Raw genomic sequence first — 18,378 nt, 5'->3', positions numbered from 1 at the left:
AATGTCTTTGTGACCTCGGCATAGTGCACCGACCGCACAACTTTGGGCCGCACCAGCGAGCAACGCGTCACAATCCCCTCGACACACACCAGCTGCCCCAGCAGCGCCGCCCGCAGTCCGCGCGGTGTCAGGTGGTGCGCGCCGAACGCGCCGCGGAATCCCGCTGCCACGCGCACGCCGCCTGCATCAATGCCGGCCGCGCGGCCAATGCGTGCAGCGCCTCAGTGGCTGCCGCTTCCAGCGCTGGGATCAGCTCGCCCGGCTCTGCAACCAGCGCTGCCGCCAGCGCCGTGTCAAACTCGCGCACGTGGTCCACCGATATCACCAGCCGCGCAGTCTCGGCGTCACCACCGCTGCCAAGCGCACCGCCAGCTACCATGCGCTGCAGCTCCTCAACGTCACTGTTCACGCGGTTTTCGCGCTCGAGGTACTCGCGCCAGTGCCGCTGCCGCTCTAAGAACAGGTCCTCGGCCAGGCTGGTGTCAGGCACTGTGAACTGACTCGCGCCCATTGTGGCGGCCGCCTGCGAGACACAAAGTCCATGCTGTGTGTATGAATGTGGAAAGTTGTAGGTAGTGCGACTTGTGCTGGCCACGCAGACGAACAATAGTTTGATAAAGTAAGAGAAAGCCTCGGCGAATAAATTGAATCGCCAAGCAGGAGCAAAGAATCGAAAAAGCAAAAAAGCGAAAAAAAAACAGAACAGAACAAAAACAACAAAGTTAGAAAGGAAGGTAGCTCAGCCGACAAGCAGGCAAGTGGACAGGACAGTATAAGTTGTGCGCGTACACTCAATGAACGCTGCCAATTGATCATTTTCTTTTGCTGTTTTTTTTGCTGTGCGCGGTGGCTTGCTCAAAGCAACACTTAAAGTAAACAATATTAATCCGTTGATCGTGATCACAACTTATTCACAGCTTGCATATAGTTAAGCGAATCCGTCGCCGCCGAATTTCCTTTCTATTGTACACCTCTGTCTGTTTTGACTGCTGCCCATTGCCCACCTCCCTCTGTTACATCCTTTCTCCCCTAAAAGAATTCGATTTTTTTTCCTACGAATTTTATAATGGCTAAGTTTCTGCGCGGAGGCAAAGTACGTACTTGCGAAAACTAGAGAATGGATGCGCTTGCCACGATGGATGCGCCAATTTTGGAACCCACCATGTTGGATACGCATCGATTGACCGGCTTGTCCAGTGGATATTTCAGTAGTCATTAAATCAGTCAGTTGCTTGCAGGTCTAGCGCGTTACAGGGACAAAATTTGGAATTGGCAAAATGGACACAGAATTTGAATTCACAATTTTGCTTTAATTGCGGGATTCACCACGTTGAATTTTGAATTTATGTCAATTCCAGATCGTTGGATTCCGAGACTTGCTCTTTTGCTTTTTGTGGTTTTCAGAAGTACTACAATACTTGGACCTTGCAGCATGGGAACACGGTTGGCCGTTTGGGAAGCCCCACTTCAGATTTTGATCTGAACAATCTATCTGGGATTAGCAAACTGACTTTGTCTGTACAATGCACAGGCATGCTGTGCATTGCACAGACAAAGTTTGGTTGTGATAAACATTTGCGCTTTGATAAGACGAGCACTTGCATTTCCCACTGGCTGACTACGCTATTGATTGACTGAGCGAACGACTTGACCTTACTGGGCTGGACTGGACTATTTACACACTTGGCTAGGCTAGGATTGGCTTTGCTTTGCTTGCGAAAACAAACGCACACACGCGCACATACACAGGCAGACACACCCATGGGAGGGGATTGAACCCGATTATGATGTCTGGCTTGGAACATTGCTCACACGCGATTATTGTATTGCGCGTGCGTGTGTTTTTTGAGAGAACAAGGAAACCGTATTGTTGCTTTTTTCTTTATTGGCAAGCACCAATTCGGCGCCGGTGTGTCAATTTGAACTTGGATTGCGCGTGTTCATATATTTTCCTTAGCATCCGAAACTGCACATACAGAATCCACCACCAGTGCTAATTTCACAGCGTTTTCTTCTTTTTTCTTTTGAGAATAGGTTGTCATCGTCCTTCAGGGTCGTTACGCCGGTAAGAAGGCTGTCATTGTCAAGAGCTTTGATGAGGGCACCAAGGAGCGTCCCTACCCCCACGCTGTTGTTGCTGGCATTGAGACCTACCCTCTGAAGGTCACCAAGTCCATGAACAAGAAGAAGGTTGCTGCCCGCTCCCACGTCAAGCCCTTCATCAAGGTTATCAACTTCTCCCACCTCATGCCCACTCGCTACACTCTTGAGCTCGAGGATATCAAGGGTGCTCTGTCTGCTGAGACCTTCCAGGAGCCCACCCAGCGCATTGCCGCCAAGAAGGCCGTCCGCGCCAGCCTCCAGAAGCGCTACACCGCCGGCAAGAACAAGTGGTTCTTCACCAAGCTCCGCTTCTAAGCCAATGACCCATTCTTGCAAATATATTATATTTTCTGTGAAGAATTCGACACCAATACCTGCTTCCATCCACTCAACCGCAGCTGCGCGCATGCTTGCGTAAAAATATGTGCTTAAATATAAAAAGCGAGAAATGTATTGCTAACATGAAAAATATCGTCCGCACTGTTTACTTTTACTGACTGATCCCATGCGCTGGGCGTATTGCTACATTGCGTCATGTCACATGCTAGTTGAGCCAGAGGCGAGCGGCAGAAAAGTACCCAACTGGGCCACTCGCCCTGAAAACTAGTAAAGCAAATGTCCTACTGGAGCACTGTCTGGCGCTTGCTTCCACTGGTTTAAAAATGCAACAGGCAGCGCAAGCGTGCACGTGTAACATTGTATGTTTCAATGTTTAATATATATTATCTAATACGTAACGAAAAATAGTGGAAATACCCACCCGCCGTGTTGGATTACAGATCAACAGTTACTTTTTTACATCTGTCACTGCTGCTGGCGCTGTAACCGGCGCTGGTACTGATCCTGATGATGGTGCTGACGATGATTTTTGCACCTGTGCAAGGATCCCGAGCAACCGGTTGATATCATCCGCGTTGCTATTGGTCTCAACATTTGCGAATGGTGCTTGAGACTTTGGCAATTGCATCTGACTTTGCTGCCAATGCTGGTCCTGCTGCACAGCCGTGACAGGCGAGTGAAAACCCTCTACTACAGCTAATGACAGCAAACTATTCATATTTACTGCTGCTGATTCTGCTGCTGCTGCTGCCACTGCTGCCGATGCACTCGCCGCGGCGGCATTGAGAGCATGCACATCGACAGACACTGCAGCTGCGGTGGGCACCAAAGCGCTGACTTCGTTATCGCCAACCACAGTCTCTCTGCTGTCATTGCGAGCGAACCCGTGTGCCGGCTCGGTCGAAAATGCTAAATCTGCAGTGCTATTAAAGCTGCCATTGCCGGCTACTTGCATGGAATTTTCCAATGTTGTTGCGAGGTTGGGTGGCACTAGTTGTCTGTTTTTGTCGGCAGGTGTATCCATGCCGAGCCCAAGCAAATACTGGTGCTGCTGCAAAAGCTCCTTCGCTGCTTGTGCCTTTTGGATCAAGCTCGGGTCCAATGCCAGCCGCGTCATTATGTCTAATGAGCCACCGCTCGCACCTGATGATTTGCTGGCGGTTATGGCTCCAGTGCAACAGCTGGGACTGCAATAGTGCTGCTTTCGTGATTTGCAGGGCCCTCATTGTCACCAGAATCCACATACTTGTCCATATTGTCATCATCCAGCTCTCCTATCCACCGAGCGGCTGTAGCGCGCTTTTTCATCGCGGGAGAAGCCAGCGACAGTGTAGAGAGCGCAGAAATGGAACTGGCGGTGACCACCCCAGCCTGTGTAGGTTCCAATGACCTATTGTGCAGCCTATCGAACGGTTTCTCCTGATTCTCCTGATTCTGCTGTTGTTGCCCCATATCTCCAAGCAACATTTTCCAAGCAGCGCTGTGATGTTGCATATCCTTGCGAGCTCTAAGGTTGTCCGCGCTTGGCGCGCGGTGCCCATTTCTAGGGCCAGGCGGTGGAGGCGCCTTTGGCTTTTCGCATGCATTAGCTGCTGATCCATCCCAAAGAAAGTTGATTGTAAAGTGCCCGATGCAACGAAATGCCATTGCATACGCGCCCTGCCTCGAATGCCGCCCGGCAGTCAAAGTACTCTACAACCCACTGGCTGGGATCGTTTTGGTAAGGATAAAAGGCGCAAATGTCGCCGATCTTCTCAAAAATAGCCCTGTCAGATTCCTTAATCCCAGCTTGGCTGCCCACAAGAGAGAAAAGAACAGTCCCTTGGTAATCTGTCTTCTGGGGGGCGCGGCCCAGTGCATCAGGGCGGGGCCTTGAAGATTGTACATCAATGCTAGCCCCGTTGATTATAATCTGCTCGCCAGCCTGCTTGAGCGCCTGCTGGGCGCATCGCGAATCATAAAACATGACGTACCCAATGCCGGTCCGGTTGATGAGGCACAGCACGTCCGCAATCTCTCCAAATGCTGAAAACCAATCACGGAGATCCGAAGCGCTCACTGGAGAATCATGCGGTGCGCGCAGAAATAGCGTCCGTCTGACACAATCATCCATTTGAGCAAACGGAATAACGCCCTTAAATCGACCGAATTTTGAAACTAGAGTTGAGGTGCATGACTCGTCCATGGCAGGAGGCTGGTACTCCTGCGGCTGCGCCGAGGCCAATGCTGGCTGCGACAAAATGTGTGGGCCACGCCACCTCTATGGCGGCTGCTGCTGATCTTAATGCTATTGCTATCGGTTGCCTCTCTGTAGTTGTTGATCTCACGGTAGCCAGCGGTAGAGTGCGATGTGTCTATATTTCCAAAAACATTTGCAAAGAAAATAAACGGTTTAAGCAACACATGGATGGACAATACACTTAGACTAGGCATAAACTAAAATAATCACGAATTGAGCGATTAATTCTTAACGCGCAAATTCTGACAGGCAATGCAAACAAGACATTGGCAATGAAAATCGAATACAACAGCAGGTCTGTTCGTGCTTATATATGTGCGTTTTTTACCTTTTCTGTGGTGATCTAGGCCAAGTGATGAGCGCCTGTCTATCGAGCCAGCCCTGCTGTCATCCCTGCTGTGTCTGGAATCAGTGCGCCATACACTGCTCTCCCGAGCTTCAGAAGCTGCATCATCATAATCGGCGTCGTTATCATAATTCAAATCATTTGGGTAGGCGGATGACCACGTCTCATTTGCGCCGGATCCCCTGCTTCCGCTCCTGCTTCGGGAGTACATATTGCGCGGCCACGGCCTCTCCCCCTGCCGACAATAGCCAGGCCTCGGCTATTGCCACGCCCACGGCCCCTACCAACAATGGCAAGTCCACGAGTGCCCCCTCGACCCCCTCTGATCCAGCCTCTAGCACCGCCTCGGCCGCCACGACCACGGAAGCTGTGATCGTAGCCCACAGGATAATCATCTACTTCGTCGTCGTGACCTCGTCCATATGAGTACGATCTATTATTCCTAAAGGAAAGGCTGGTGTCCTCATTACGGATGCTAAAGTCTGCGTCTCTTTCACGGCCTCTGTAGTTGGCTGCTTGATTGCGGCCATGATATTCAAAGCTTGGTTGGCGAGACGCATAATGACCACAGTCCCTATCTTCAGAGCGGCTAAAGCTCCTCGAGTTGCGGGAGTTGTAGCCCGTGCGCGTTGGAGAGCGAGATCTCCGCTCATTACTGCCACGACGAGAGGTGGCGTTTTGTCGCTCATAGGAAGGATACCGGCATCTTCGGTGTCCCTGTTATGGTGGTATCGATCAGTGCTCCGGTATGACATTTGTCTCTAGACTTTATACCCGTCTAAAAAGGTGCACGCAGAGGAAAATTGACAAAAAAGCAAAGCAAGATTGAGTAATTCGACCAAGATAATAAAATAAAAGACAAGGCCGAGTCAAGCCAAACTTGCTTGGTTTTTGTTTTTCTTTGGTTATGCCTGTGCTTGTGCTTGTGCTTGTGTTCTAAAGATGTAGTGCGACCCCAATTCGACAGCTGCCATATTTTGCTTGCTTTGAACTCAAAGTATAGATAACAGTCATTGCTTTGATCTTTTTGGGATATAGGGGGAGGGGGCGGCCCTTGCTTATAGCTAACAAATTTTGATGGCAAAGGCTTTCCTCCGCTCAACCGCAGCAGAATGGAAAACCACCTTTATTTCAAACGTAAAATGCGTTTGTTTGTTGATATTGTAAAAAATGAGTGGGGAAGGAAGGGCCAAAGCGGGATGGCAAAAAAATAGAAATCCACGCTTTAAATGTTACGATTCTTTATATAAAAAGATATGTAACAAATTCCATGCTATTGAAAATAAAACACTTGGAATTAGAGACGACGCTTACAATAGTTGAATCTAGTAGTGCTTTTCAATTAAAATAAAAAAGTATTGATTTGGACGAGAAAAAAGAGAGGAAAAAAACAACAAAAAACAAAAAATTTTCACTTGCTTTTTTGTCTCACCCATCACTCACCATTCTCATCGTTTCCTCATTCCTGTAAACGATCAAACGGGCTTTATTTATTTTTGTTTTGGCTTTGGTAAACATTTTTTGTTTTTTGTTTTTGATTGTTATATTACCCATATTGTTTATAATGTTATTTGATCAAACATAAACAAAATTTTACTCCATAAAAATTGGATTACTCCAACAGTGTTGAAAATTACATTGTCAACTTGTTTACGGGTCTGTAAAAAGAAAATACATGAAAACAATGTCAAAATTGGATATTGAATCATAAGAAATGAAAAATGTGCAGATGTATGTCCTGTGTATGCTACAAACGGCTTTAATGGACGGCTATCTCCGTTGGTTTTCCAGATGCGCGAATTAAAAAGAAATTGTTTACCTGGGCATGCCAACACATAAAGCTTGTCAAATCGGTGTCGGGCGCATCAATGGCCGCAGGGTTGCAGTGAATACAGGCGGGTCTCCCATCTTGCGAGCGCGTATGCCATGCGGATTATGCGATACGCCCTGGCCGTCTGGTCTTAAGAAACCAGGTGCCATGTCTATTGTGAGTTTGTGAAGTTGAAGCCTATCCGTGGGTATCCGCTCGCGCACCCCAAGCACGCAGCATTGCACCCAGAACCGACCAGTATGGCAGATAGCCAAATGCACAAACGCATGCCTATTTGCAACGAGTTGTCTGGAATGTGGTAACTTTTGTATCTGCCAAAATCGCAGTACTTTTTTTGTGGCAAACAAATGATAATCCTCAATTAGATGCAAAACAGATATCGTAGAGATAAAGGCTGCCCCTGAGACCATTACAATACATATACATTCTCTATTATTGTCATGGATGGCCAGATAGAGAAAGCGACGTTTGCCCTGAGCGTCTGCAGAAACATGCGCACCAAGCGCGCGCAGCCTGAGAAATCGCGGTTGTCGAGGGCTGATTAAAGCTGTATTAATTGTTACTGCTTCCTACCGTTTAAAACACATATCCTTTTTTAAAAGCTTGGGTTCATTTTAACTCCACGCTATATTAAATGCTAAATTTTTACAAGGTGTGACTCTACCCCACACTTGCAATGCTGCTATTTTGCGCTGCTAATTTGTGCTTTCCCCCCGCCTAGCAAGCAAAGAGATCGAGCAGAAGTGGTTCTACTATGATTGATTGATTGATTTATATGATTAAATCGGCTGATCACTACAATATCCAATGAGAGCCAGCCAGCCCTGTTTGTGAGTGCAAGTACCAAATGTCTCTGTTGCCTCTGCCATCCATCTACTCTCAGGTCTTTCGACGCATGTGTTCAAAAATGGTAAGAAAAAAGGGGTGTTCAAGTGTTAAAGAGGTCTGGTGAGTGCACACCGCCAATTTTAACCGTGGAAATGGCTGAGCTAACGGAAAAGTCGCTGGATTATTGGCCCACAGCAAGCCGTGTACCGGTCGCAGAGCATGACTGTGGTCTACAAACTGGAGGGAACTCTTGGCAATTGCGCTGCTGCACTTCTGGTACTGCCCAAAACGACACCCCTCTCAGCATGTGTGCAGAACAGTAGCCATGATCAACAGCGATTGGCTGAATAAGTGTCACTTTGGCAATTTGTTTGCCATTTTCGTGTTCACTTTCATTGCAAGCGCACATTAAAAATAAAAGTGAATTGCTTTCAGCTCTTTTCTGCTGTCTCCTTTTCAATTTAACTATTTCGTAAACTTTAAACTCTTTCATTTATAAAGATGGTAAGGTGGAACGAAGGAATTCTCAATTAAAGGGCGTCGTGCGTTTGATTCCATCTCGAAGCGCCTGGTCAGCACAAATCCAACCCTGCTAGCGCGGCCCTTTTGAGCAGGACCACTTTGGCTGTAGGAGCAATGGACTCAATTATCTAGTTACCAAAGCTAATCAGGGTCTGAATTTTGTTTCCTATTCATGTAGACCAGCAACGACGAGACGCTTCAGTTCGACACGCAGCACGAGGACATGATTGTAAGTTGCAAAGTTGATGGCTGGCTCTAGTCGCAAATATATATATGTATGCCTGTGTGTGCTTATATCTGGTGCGCCGTTTATGTCCACATATTCATTTCAATTTCGACGGCTGACAAAGTTTGCCCGCTGATTTTTTGTTATTTTGCTTAGCATGACGCCCAGCTGGACTACTACGGGAAGCGCCTGGCGACGTGCTCATCAGATGGCACAATCCATCTTTTCGAAATCAACGGCAAGCAGCAAAAGCTTGTCGAAACGCTCAAGAGCACTCTGGCCCTGTCTGGCAAGTCTCTTGGGCCCACCCAAAGTTTGGCAGCGTCCTCGCCTCCTGCTCGTATGACGGCACTGTTCTTATATGGAAGGAGACGCCCGGAATCGGATTTACAGTTATCAAGAAGCACGAGAAGCACCAGGCCTCAGTCAACGCGATTGCCTGGGCTCCCCACGAGTTGGGTCCCGTTCTGCTATGCGGCTCGTCAGACGGAAAGATCTCGTTGCTTACTTTCACAGAAGAGGGCGTCTGGGACGCGCAGATGATTCGCAGCGCGCATACCACGGGTGTCAATGCTGTTAGCTGGGCGCCTGTCATTGCTGCCGGCGCGTTTGCCCAGCCCGGCGCCACCCAAAAGGCTAGCCTTGTCAAGCAGTTTGCCTCGGGCGGATGCGACAACAACATTAAGATCTGGGCATACTCCGAGGACAAAAAGGCATATGATGTCATCAAGACCCTTGAGGGCCATGGTGACTGGGTCAGGGACATCGCATACGCGCCAAACATTGGGCTTCCGCGCACGTATCTCGCGTCTTGCTCGCAGGACAAGAACGTGTATATCTGGACACAGGACGCGTTACTCACGAAGAGCCCAGCTAGCCAGAACACGCCCGCAGAGTGGAACCGCATTCAGCTTTCTTCAACACCCTTTCCTGACGTTGTTTGGCGCGTCAGCTGGTCCATGTCGGGCAACGTTCTGGCGGTTTCTTGCGGCGACAACAAGATTACACTGTGGAAGGAGAACCTGAAGGGCGAATGGGAGCGCATCAGCGAGATTAATGAGAACGGACAGAGGGCCTGAGCCTCTTTTTGGCAGACATTTTTGTTCCTGAGTCTCTACGCCCAGTTCAAAAGTAGGATGTTTGTTGAATACTCATATTTCTGGGTCTGTCGTTACTCCTCCATGTTTCTCTCTCTCTCTTTATATTTTTCTTTCGCATGATTATCAATTTATTCTTGAATAGCTTTATTCATTATTTTTAAGTTTTGACAAAGCATATTGACGCACAAAATTGCTTACACGCATCGTAAAATATGTACACGTGTGAGGCAAAGCCCCAAATTAACAAAATTGATGCTCCCAGCTGTTTGTGCCCCTATTTGGAGTCTGCGTTGCTGAAAAGGCACGAGGCCCCTTGGCGCGCCAAAACGGGTTTATTGTGGCATGGTGTCCCGAATTGCTGGTACCGACCTGACCGTTCTCGCTGAAAGGCCCCGCAACAGCGCTGTAACGCTCGTTGCACATCTATAAAACCGCATAATATTGAATCAGACTGTTTGTAATAAATGAAATTGGCCGACGGCATGTTCAAAGTCAAACAAACCTGGCACTTGTGCCACTTACTCGTGGGAAGACTGATGCTCGGTCTGGCGCTATATCCGCTCGGTTGCTCATCTGCGCTAGTGCATGGTTTTGGCGCAAGTTGTTGTATGCCAGCTACATAAAATATAATTTCCCGCTTCAAGAGCATGGGCTAATATTATTAGTTAATATATACACATGCTTGCAAGCACGACAGACACGATCACCTAATGTGAACTAACTTTTTTTTACAAAATTAAACTTGCCTTAATTCCTCGTAGCTGCCGATTCTTCTCTTCAATTGTGTCCTCGGCGATAGAGCGTTCCTGGCGCTCAGCGTTGAGAGCACACTGCGCAGAATTCAACTTTGACTCGACAACTACAATCAATGTCATTTTTATTAATAAGCGGCGCGCACAATATATATATATATGTTAGCAATATTTGCACAGTGCAAAACACGCAAAACTTGCTTGTCATAAATATTTGCATTGTGTAGTGTGTGCTGCAAGCACATGTGCGTACCTTTTATTTTCTCGCGAGCCTCAGCGATGGAAGTTGCAGCGCGGGACTCGACCAGCTGTATTTTGTCTCTTTGAGCCTCAGCATCTGCCTGCTGGAAGGCCAGCTCCTGTGCAGCTTGGTAGGACCAGAATGACAAAGCGCGGCTACAGATATCCATGATTACCAGTGGAGGCAGCCCTGCGAGAATCAGCGATTTGTAGTTTTCGGTGACTGCCAGTGACACTGTCATCACATCTGACCTACAGATTATAAACATTTTAATGGCTAAAAGTGTTGAATATTGTATTTGCCATTGAAAACTGGTATTTCTCATGCTGGGATTGTACTTACGATGAGTCATTTCTGTTTGGCAGGCAGGGCATAGGGGCGATGAGCGGAACCCGCCAGTGGCACACCGCATGCAAAATATATCTATAATATCATAAAAACTTGTAATTATTTTAGGCAAGTTGCAATTTCAAAGACATTTGCGTGCCAGTCTAAACACTAAATATTATTTGCAAGATCAATTTTCTTCTTACGCGAACATTTTGTAATGCATGCGCTCTCGGCGCGTGCCAGCGACTGCCTGCACTTGATGTTATTGCACTTGAGCGCGCACTCGGCCATTGCCATTAAAGTTGGGGGCTTTTTGAATGAAAATTAAGTGGTCAAAAGTGATTAAAAGTTTATAAGGGAAACAAAAATGGACCAGTGTGGGCGATGGAACTTTGATACAAGCGGCTCCTCGACAAGCCGGCGCTTGACCTGATTAGACTTGGCTCGGCTTAGCTCGGCCTTGCGGAATTCTGCAGCTCAATTATATTACCTCCAGATTTTCAACCAGCACTTGCCGGATATGATCTCCCGGAATCATGATCATGCCTACATGACGCTGCGAGCCTAATTAATTTGCAAAATTTGCCATTCATACCTTGGAAAAATAATTTTAGTAAATTGAATGACAGCGGGTCTATGCCTATTCAGGCCTGTGAACAATAGTTCAATTGTAACTTTGACGTTGACTTGGCGCTGTGGCATTTACCTTTTCTAGTTTCAGTGGTGTCGGCAAGAATGATGTTTTTGGTGCTGTCAACGCATCGGAAAAACCCGGCGAACTGCCTTCCGTCGCCGCATGTGACTCGCATTCTGTGGTTTAAGTAGGACCGCAGCCTTTCCTTATTCGACAGCTCACATTGCGGTGGCGATTGTTGCTGCTGCTGTTGCTGCTGCTGCTGTTGATGGTGCGCCCCGCCCAGTGCTATGTTAGGGCCATCGGTGGTGCTGTTTTTGGCGGTTGCCGACATTGTATAAACCAAGTATGTGCTCTGATTTTTTGAGCGGGTATAGATTGAAAAGTGAGCAAAGTCTAAATAGAAATAATAGTAAAAATGAATTATGCCCAGCAAGTTTGCAGCTAGAACACAGGCTGGGCCCGAGCATGGAAAAGTTTAATTTTGGCAAACACAGTGATCATGCGTCGCGGTATGGGTTGGCACATGTAATACCGATTGCAAAGCCCGATTAACTGCGCCCTTTGGATCTGACAGTAGTGTCGTTCTTCGATGGCATCGACATAATGTACTTATCCAAGATCTTGTAGTTGCGTTTGTTGACGCTGTATATGCGGCGTATAAGCCAGCCGACCAGAGGGATGATGGATATGACAAAATTAACGACGACATTGCGAAGCATTTTCTTTTCGATCTCGTCAGACAAAACAAACGTCGTGTGCATCCGGCGAAGATAGTCGATGGCCAGGGTTGTCGACATGTAGTCACCCACGATGGGAAGCATGGCCAACAGCGTGAACTCGGTGGGCTTGCCCCATCCGATCGACAATTTCTTGTCCAGCTGGCGTGCGCGCTTATGTAGCATGCGTAGCTCGTTTTTCTTCTCGGCGACAGTCAGGTCTTGGGGCATTTTGGATGCGCGCGTGGACGTCGTGCCGATCAGAATCGAGTGCAGCGGGGATATTAGTGCGGCGAACAGCATGGCTACGATCGAGAATGCTTGGTTATAAGTTTCCACAACTGAAAGCGCCATTATCTTTTGGGAGGTGGAATGTGTGTGTACAGGATAGTCTTACAATGTGGCGGGTGTGCGCCGTAGGATCAATAAGGGTGAATCGATTGAGCAGAATACAAAATGTATGAGAAGAATGGTGAGAGAGTATAAAATAGGAGCGTCAAAATGTGGAGGCTTTTCATTTCTTTATAATTGGGCGTGGCCTGGATTTCAACTGGCGCCAACTAAAGGGTGTTCTTGGTCAACTCGATTCGATTCGATTCACTTTGCATAATGTATGTGACGCAGCCAAGAAGCCATGCAAACAAATAACAAATAACAAATAACAAACGCAAAGCGCATCGGATCAGATCAGATCAGCTCGGAGCGGATCCAAGATCAATCGAATTGTCAGTTGGCAACGGGACACGGCAGCTCGGCGAACTGTCCACTCACGCCCACCCAGCCCAGCCTACGCGTTTCTCACGTATGCCCAATAAATATCCCTCAAGCCTACATGCCTGAGCACCATATGCAGCGCAGCGCAACTTGGTACATAACTCTTGGGGACAATGATGACAAATGGAAATGCGGTAAGCATGTATGTGTGCACCACATGGCATGCGGCAATGCTTTTCTTTCTGCATCGAACAACATGCGGAATCTTAAAACCCCCAATAAATGCATGTTGGCGCCGAGAGTACATGAGAGATGGAACACCATGAATGACATCATGGCCTGCTGGTATCCTAAGGATCATTCGAGTTGGTTTATAAACCCATGTGAAGCAGCTCGAGCGGACAAAAAACAAGGCGAGCCGAGCGAGCCAGCCCTCTAAATAGCTGGCGGTTTAATTCTAGATTCTCCCTTTCTCTCAGAAAGAAGCAGACAGCTTTGCTGCTCACCAAGCAATCTGATGTGTTGGGTGTGCTTGGCTGCTAACAGCAAGGTAGCGGAGATTTTCCAGTTCTCGTATTTTGCAGAATGTGTTTTGTCCGGCGCAGGCTTTACTTTTGTATTTGAAAATCAATTTATGCGTGTATGCATGCAAGCGGCGCAAAGGGAGTGCGCGGCTCCAGGTGGCCCTTGTCGCAAGTGCACAAGCCCATTGTCATTCATTGGCATTGTCTGCGCCCCAGCGAGAGCGGCATATGCTGCCGCGGGCAGAGCAGCGCAGCGCAAAACAGCAAAACAGAGCAGCGCCGGCAAGATAGGTGTGCATGCCGCCGCTGGCACTTGTGCGCACGAGCATAAAAGCACAGCTGGGGCAGCACATGACCCACCAGGGTTGGCCAGCCCCCTGCACCTGTGCAAATCGCTGCAAATCGCCTCTATTCCCAGCCAATGGCAGGGCGTGCAGGCCCAGGCCTCGGTTGGCTAATAAATGGCCGTGCTCCAGGCTTTCTTGTTTTTTGTTATTGTGCTGCTAAACTCCCCAATTTGCTTTTTCCCTTTCACCATGAAATCTCGACCCAAAAATGTTTTGACCTTTCCCACGCAATATAAATATTCGCCTCCCGCCCACTTGCTGCTACGCTCTGCCTCTGCCTCTGCCTCTGCCTCTGCAGTCTTCATTCATTGCACCGTTTTCTGCTTTCTTTTTACTCGGCCAACTGCTGGCGCTCTCGCTTGATATTGCTATTGCTATCGATATTTCCCGTCTTCTTTTTTACCACTCCACCAACTCTGTTTTCCATGGACGGCTACAGCCCCGCTGCCGCCACTATCATCGAACATGCCCTGCAGTACCTCACGCCCAGGGAGATTGCGGCGTGCCAAACCGTCAACCGGGCGTGGTACGCTCTGACGGCAGTCCAGTCCGTGCGCCACGTCGACTGCCACATCATGCGGCTGGCGCTGCGGCTGGCACACTACCGGCGCAAGGGCCTTGCCGGGGCAATCCGCGGCCTGACCATCGATGTCGGCTTTGTCGACGGCTTCCTGTCGGCGCCGATGTACGAGCAGCGCATCCGCGATGCTGTGGCCGCGGTGCACGGCTCGGGCGCGCGAGTGCGCCGCATAAAAATCCATATGGACGGCGCGCGGTCGGCGCTGACCAACAGCGAGCTGCGGTTCGGTGCACTTGCGTGCGAGCTGCTGCTGCGTGCGCTGCCAGGGCTGGTGGCGCTCGACCTGAGCGAGTGTCCGGCGGCCCTGCTTGCTGGCGGCGGTGACGAGGCTGGCGGGCCACTTGCGCAGCAGGTGCGGCTGCAGCATGTGCGCTGGTTCTCTCTGGGCCGCAACGATATGTCATCGGCCGCTGCGCTATGCTGCGTGGTCGCCGCCAACCGCCACTCGTTGCGCGCGCTGTATGGCCGCGGCGACATCACCGACCGCGCGCTGGCACTCCTTTGCAACGCGCCCAACCTGCTGCGGCTTGACGCCAGCGGCTCCAGCATATCGGACGACGCGCTTCTGGCGCTGGTTCGCGCGCGTGGCGGGGACCTGCGCGAGCTGATTCTGTCGGACTGCTCGCGGCTCACACGCCTCAGCATTGCGCAGCTGACGCCCCGGCTACTGCCGCGGCTGGCGGCCCTGGACCTGTATAACGTCATGGTTACCACAGACTCGTACCAAAGCCTGTTCAACGTCGCCACGCGTTGGCCGTACCTGCGCGACCTCAAGCTCAAGGCCGCCATCCCGCACACGTCACCGCGCCAGGACTCGCTTGTCAACGATGACATCCTGATTGCCATCGGCCGCAACTGCCCACGCCTTGTGTCACTGCGGCTCTTTGGCTGCCACGGCATCACTGATGACGGCCTGAGCGCCATCCTGGGCAACCTTGGCTACCTGCGGGAGCTTGTGGTCATGCACAACGCGACCGACGCTGGGGCTGGGGCTGGGGCTGGGGCCAGGCCAGGGCCAGGGCCAGGGCCAGGGCCAGGGCCAGCCGCAGCCAGATCAGCCGCAGCCAGATCAGCCGCCACGGCCAGCTCCAACGCACTGCTGCTGAGCCTGCCGTCGATCAGCGACATCTGGGCCAGCATCCCATCGCTGCCCTCAAACGCAGTGCCGCGGCAGCAGGCGCAGCCGCGTACACAGCCGCTCCTGCGCCCAGTCGCCGACATTTCGCCGCCCTCGACGGCACCTGGCAGCCCGTGTGTATCTGGAGAGCAGCCCCAGCCCCGCCGAAACGCCAGCGGTGCGCGCGTGTTTACGTCGCAGGCGCTGCGCAACGGCGTGCGCTCAAAGTGCTTCAACCTGCTGAATCTCGATATGGAGTACGACTCGGTCTGCGCCGAGCATCTGGCGCGCCTTACCCACCTGCACGTGCTCTGCGGCCGCATGATTACCCGTCACGCAAAGTCTCTCATCGAGACCCAGTTCCCCAAGTGCAAGATGATGGTGTGGAGCACCGACTGAGCACCGGCTGGCAAGCACTGCCTCGCCTACCCACAACACTTGTTTATATGTCCGCATATGCCGCCGCATATCTCTCTTTGTACCAATATTCCATCACCTACTAAAAAACACATGCATACTTTCGTAACACCTACGCAATCATGCATCTCAGAACCCACGGTCTCGGTCTCGGTCTCGGCCTCGGCCTTGGCCTTTGCCTTTGCCGTGCAATGCAACGCAATGCAACTCGACGCGTCGCAGGGCGCCAAACCAAAATACAAGCAACCCTCGTGCTGGCACCACCCCCAGTACAAGTTGCATCACGATGCACCGCATTAACTCTGCTACCCACGCCCCAACCCAGTGTTACAAAGCCAAACATGTTTATCCCTTCGAACCTTCCATTTCCACTCCACAATGGCCACCACATGTGCGTGCGTGCATGCGCACCCATCAACCTTTCTTTTCAGGCTGCCTGTCTGCCTGCCTTTCTTGGCGCGCCTTTAAATGGCCCTTTGTAGGATATCGCTGTCTTTCTAAAAAAATTCAATAAGGCGGAAAGACGCTTTGTATCTCTATAAATAAATTCACAAATATTTTCCTTGAAAAAATATTTATATACAGCAAATCTCTGCTTGCACATGCGGGAATCGCACACCTTGACCCAATTATATAAATGGCCAAGGCTACCTGCTTCCACTCAAATACAATTGTTTGTTCCTTCTTAATGCGTGGCACCTTTAACCTTTTAATTGTATTATTTTCACAACCTCGCGTCTTTCACTCATTATCACAACCTAACCTTTTAAAACTTCATCTGCTTCGCCATGAAACTATCCATTGTCTTCTCAGCCATTGCATCCACCGCCTTTGCTGCCAACAGACTTCAGGCCGTACCATTCCTGGGTGCAGCCGACTCCCTGTTTGGTGGTGGTATTGAAGGCGCTGGTGTTGACATGGCCGGAAACATATATGCGGTGAACTTTAACGCCAATGGGACTTCTGCTGGCCAGATTGCTCCAACTCAAGCCTTATTTTTCAAGTCGTCCAACGACACTTCCCTTGTCAATGGTATTCGCTTCAATATTGACAGCAAAGGCGCTGAGGAGGCATACATTGCAGACGCAGTTACCCACCAGATTGTCCAACTAACGGGCCGTCAAGACGCTACCGGTATCTTTGACAAGATTGACATATTCTGCCAAGACGAAAATATGCTCCAACCCAATGACCTTGCCATTGCCTCATCCACTGGCCGCATCTTTACGTCAGGCATGCGCTGGACCAGTGACTCAGTAGTTGGTGATGGCGACTTGTGGACATGTGGCAAGGATGGTGTTGCTAGGAGTCTGGGCACCTTCATGCGCACAAATGGTATTGAAGTCAGCCCCGACGAAAAAACACTTTACTTATCCGAGGCTGGCAACAAAGGCGGGAGTGTTGTTTCCAATGTCATCCACGCCTTTGATCTCGATGCAGCTACGGGTGACGTATCCAACAAGCGCACATTTGTAGACTTTGCTCAACTCGACCAGTCTGAGGCAACCGACATTGATGGCATGCGCACTGATGTGGATGGAAATCTCTATGTCTCGCGCAATGGACTCGGCCAGGTAGCTGTGTTTGCACCTGCGGGCGAGCTTACAGCCTATATTAATGCAACATCTATTGACTTTGTATCCAATCTCGAGTTTGGAGGCTCTAATGGAACTGACTTGTATCTGATCGGTAGATGCAAGGAGGATGAGACTAAGGGCTGTGCTGATGTTTTGAAGGGATCTGCTCAGGGCCGCGCATTCAGCAACCTTCAGCCATCAGCAGCCGCACCAACTGTGACGCCCACAGACGAACCCAATTCTTCGTCCACAGACAAATCTACCACTTCTCCAACTGTTCACCGCTGCCCGTCCAAATAGGGTCAATTTTTAAGAATTTGTTGCGAATATAATTGTCATATTATATTTATTTATTTACATAATTATAAAAAAGTACAATCTGCTAAAACTATCATTATTATTGTACGCAAAATTTCACTTGTGTAAACCATGACTAGACCTACACCCTTTGAGATGCTGTTCAATATATATGCATAACATAAATAATTTATATTAATTTTGAATATGCCAGAACAACAAATATTTATTTTATCTTTTAATTGAAAATAGGAATGTTGGTGTTTATAATAATGGTGAATGTCAAGAAGAGTATGCTAAGTGTATTAAATATATTTAAATTGAGACTACGAAAAAAAGCTGAAGCTCTCATAATAAAATCACTGTGTGCATGCAATCCCACAACAATGAGATTGTATGTTTAAGCTAGTAGAAATTGGGTGAAAAATATATTAACTAAGTACTAAAATAAAGGTAACAAAAAAATAAGAAGGAATCACAACAATAATTGTTGTGATTTCATGCCTTTGTAAATAATTACAAAGGCGCCAAGCGTTGTTGACTCACTCAGCCAACACTCCTCCATTCTCAGATGTTGCTGAGCCGTTTATGTAGC

General features: G+C 49.2%; 10 protein-coding genes across 10 annotated transcripts; 5 read left to right on the top strand and 5 right to left on the bottom strand.

Annotated features, from left to right (window-relative positions):
* Nucleotides 1–1,031: 1,031 nt before the first annotated feature.
* BX661DRAFT_182577 (ribosomal L27e protein family-domain-containing protein) lies at nt 1,032–2,551 on the top strand. The gene is made up of 2 exons (XM_051536004.1): nt 1,032–1,093; nt 2,035–2,551. Exons 1-2 carry the CDS (start codon nt 1,067–1,069, stop codon nt 2,416–2,418), a joined length of 411 nt encoding a protein of 136 aa, XP_051391696.1. The 5' UTR covers nt 1,032–1,066; the 3' UTR covers nt 2,419–2,551.
* A 251-nt stretch (nt 2,552–2,802) lies between these two features.
* On the bottom strand, nt 2,803–6,479 carry BX661DRAFT_182573 (uncharacterized protein; the record flags this gene model as incomplete). Its single annotated transcript, XM_051536003.1, is given in 7 exon segments — nt 2,803–3,609; nt 3,675–4,014; nt 4,097–4,672; nt 4,696–4,796; nt 5,010–5,256; nt 5,271–5,744; nt 6,471–6,479. 7 exon segments carry the CDS (start codon nt 6,477–6,479, stop codon nt 2,891–2,893), a joined length of 2,466 nt encoding a protein of 821 aa, XP_051391695.1. The 3' UTR covers nt 2,803–2,890.
* Nucleotides 6,480–6,666: 187 nt separating this feature from the next.
* BX661DRAFT_182572 (uncharacterized protein) lies at nt 6,667–7,296 on the bottom strand. The gene is made up of 2 exons (XM_051536002.1): nt 7,071–7,296; nt 6,667–7,035 (listed from the first exon to the last, which is right to left on the bottom strand). Exons 1-2 carry the CDS (start codon nt 7,124–7,126, stop codon nt 6,873–6,875), a joined length of 219 nt encoding a protein of 72 aa, XP_051391694.1. The 5' UTR covers nt 7,127–7,296; the 3' UTR covers nt 6,667–6,872.
* An 809-nt stretch (nt 7,297–8,105) lies between these two features.
* BX661DRAFT_182568 (putative SEC13-protein transport protein) lies at nt 8,106–9,717 on the top strand. The gene is given in 4 exon segments (XM_051536001.1): nt 8,106–8,190; nt 8,387–8,437; nt 8,591–8,689; nt 8,707–9,717. The coding sequence occupies 4 exon segments, from the start codon at nt 8,188–8,190 to the stop codon at nt 9,511–9,513; spliced, it is 960 nt and encodes a 319-aa protein (XP_051391693.1). The 5' UTR covers nt 8,106–8,187; the 3' UTR covers nt 9,514–9,717.
* Nucleotides 9,718–9,737: 20 nt separating this feature from the next.
* Nucleotides 9,738–11,246, bottom strand: BX661DRAFT_18024 (uncharacterized protein). Its single transcript, XM_051535418.1, has 6 exons — nt 11,067–11,246; nt 10,870–10,950; nt 10,540–10,773; nt 10,281–10,393; nt 10,057–10,149; nt 9,738–9,957 (listed from the first exon to the last, which is right to left on the bottom strand). Exons 1-6 carry the CDS (start codon nt 11,152–11,154, stop codon nt 9,775–9,777), a joined length of 792 nt encoding a protein of 263 aa, XP_051391692.1. The 5' UTR covers nt 11,155–11,246; the 3' UTR covers nt 9,738–9,774.
* Nucleotides 11,096–11,730, bottom strand: BX661DRAFT_182566 (Lsmd1 protein). The gene is made up of 2 exons (XM_051536000.1): nt 11,564–11,730; nt 11,096–11,421 (listed from the first exon to the last, which is right to left on the bottom strand). The coding sequence occupies exons 1-2, from the start codon at nt 11,664–11,666 to the stop codon at nt 11,339–11,341; spliced, it is 186 nt and encodes a 61-aa protein (XP_051391691.1). The 5' UTR covers nt 11,667–11,730; the 3' UTR covers nt 11,096–11,338.
* Nucleotides 11,731–11,920: 190 nt separating this feature from the next.
* On the bottom strand, nt 11,921–12,677 carry BX661DRAFT_182564 (uncharacterized protein). Its single transcript, XM_051535999.1, has one exon. The coding sequence runs from the start codon at nt 12,562–12,564 to the stop codon at nt 12,043–12,045; it is 522 nt and encodes a 173-aa protein (XP_051391690.1). The 5' UTR covers nt 12,565–12,677; the 3' UTR covers nt 11,921–12,042.
* Nucleotides 12,678–13,570: 893 nt separating this feature from the next.
* On the top strand, nt 13,571–13,906 carry BX661DRAFT_198405 (uncharacterized protein; the record flags this gene model as incomplete). Its single annotated transcript, XM_051538224.1, has 1 exon — nt 13,571–13,906. One exon carries the CDS (start codon nt 13,571–13,573, stop codon nt 13,904–13,906), a length of 336 nt encoding a protein of 111 aa, XP_051391689.1.
* Nucleotides 13,907–14,036: 130 nt separating this feature from the next.
* On the top strand, nt 14,037–16,458 carry BX661DRAFT_205423 (uncharacterized protein). The gene is made up of 2 exons (XM_051538595.1): nt 14,037–15,374; nt 15,407–16,458. The coding sequence occupies exons 1-2, from the start codon at nt 14,221–14,223 to the stop codon at nt 15,993–15,995; spliced, it is 1,743 nt and encodes a 580-aa protein (XP_051391688.1). The 5' UTR covers nt 14,037–14,220; the 3' UTR covers nt 15,996–16,458.
* On the top strand, nt 16,459–17,877 carry BX661DRAFT_182562 (uncharacterized protein). The gene has a single exon (XM_051535998.1). It carries the CDS (start codon nt 16,698–16,700, stop codon nt 17,784–17,786), a length of 1,089 nt encoding a protein of 362 aa, XP_051391687.1. The 5' UTR covers nt 16,459–16,697; the 3' UTR covers nt 17,787–17,877.
* Nucleotides 17,878–18,378: the final 501 nt, after the last annotated feature.

This window comes from Kickxella alabastrina (assembly GCF_025024165.1).
Source record: "Kickxella alabastrina strain RSA 675 chromosome Unknown BX661scaffold_11, whole genome shotgun sequence".
Classification (NCBI taxonomy): Eukaryota; Fungi; Kickxellomycota; class Kickxellomycetes; order Kickxellales; family Kickxellaceae; genus Kickxella; species Kickxella alabastrina.
The sequence above is the reverse complement of the archived record's forward strand: the minus strand, read 5'-3'. Positions and strand labels throughout refer to the sequence as shown.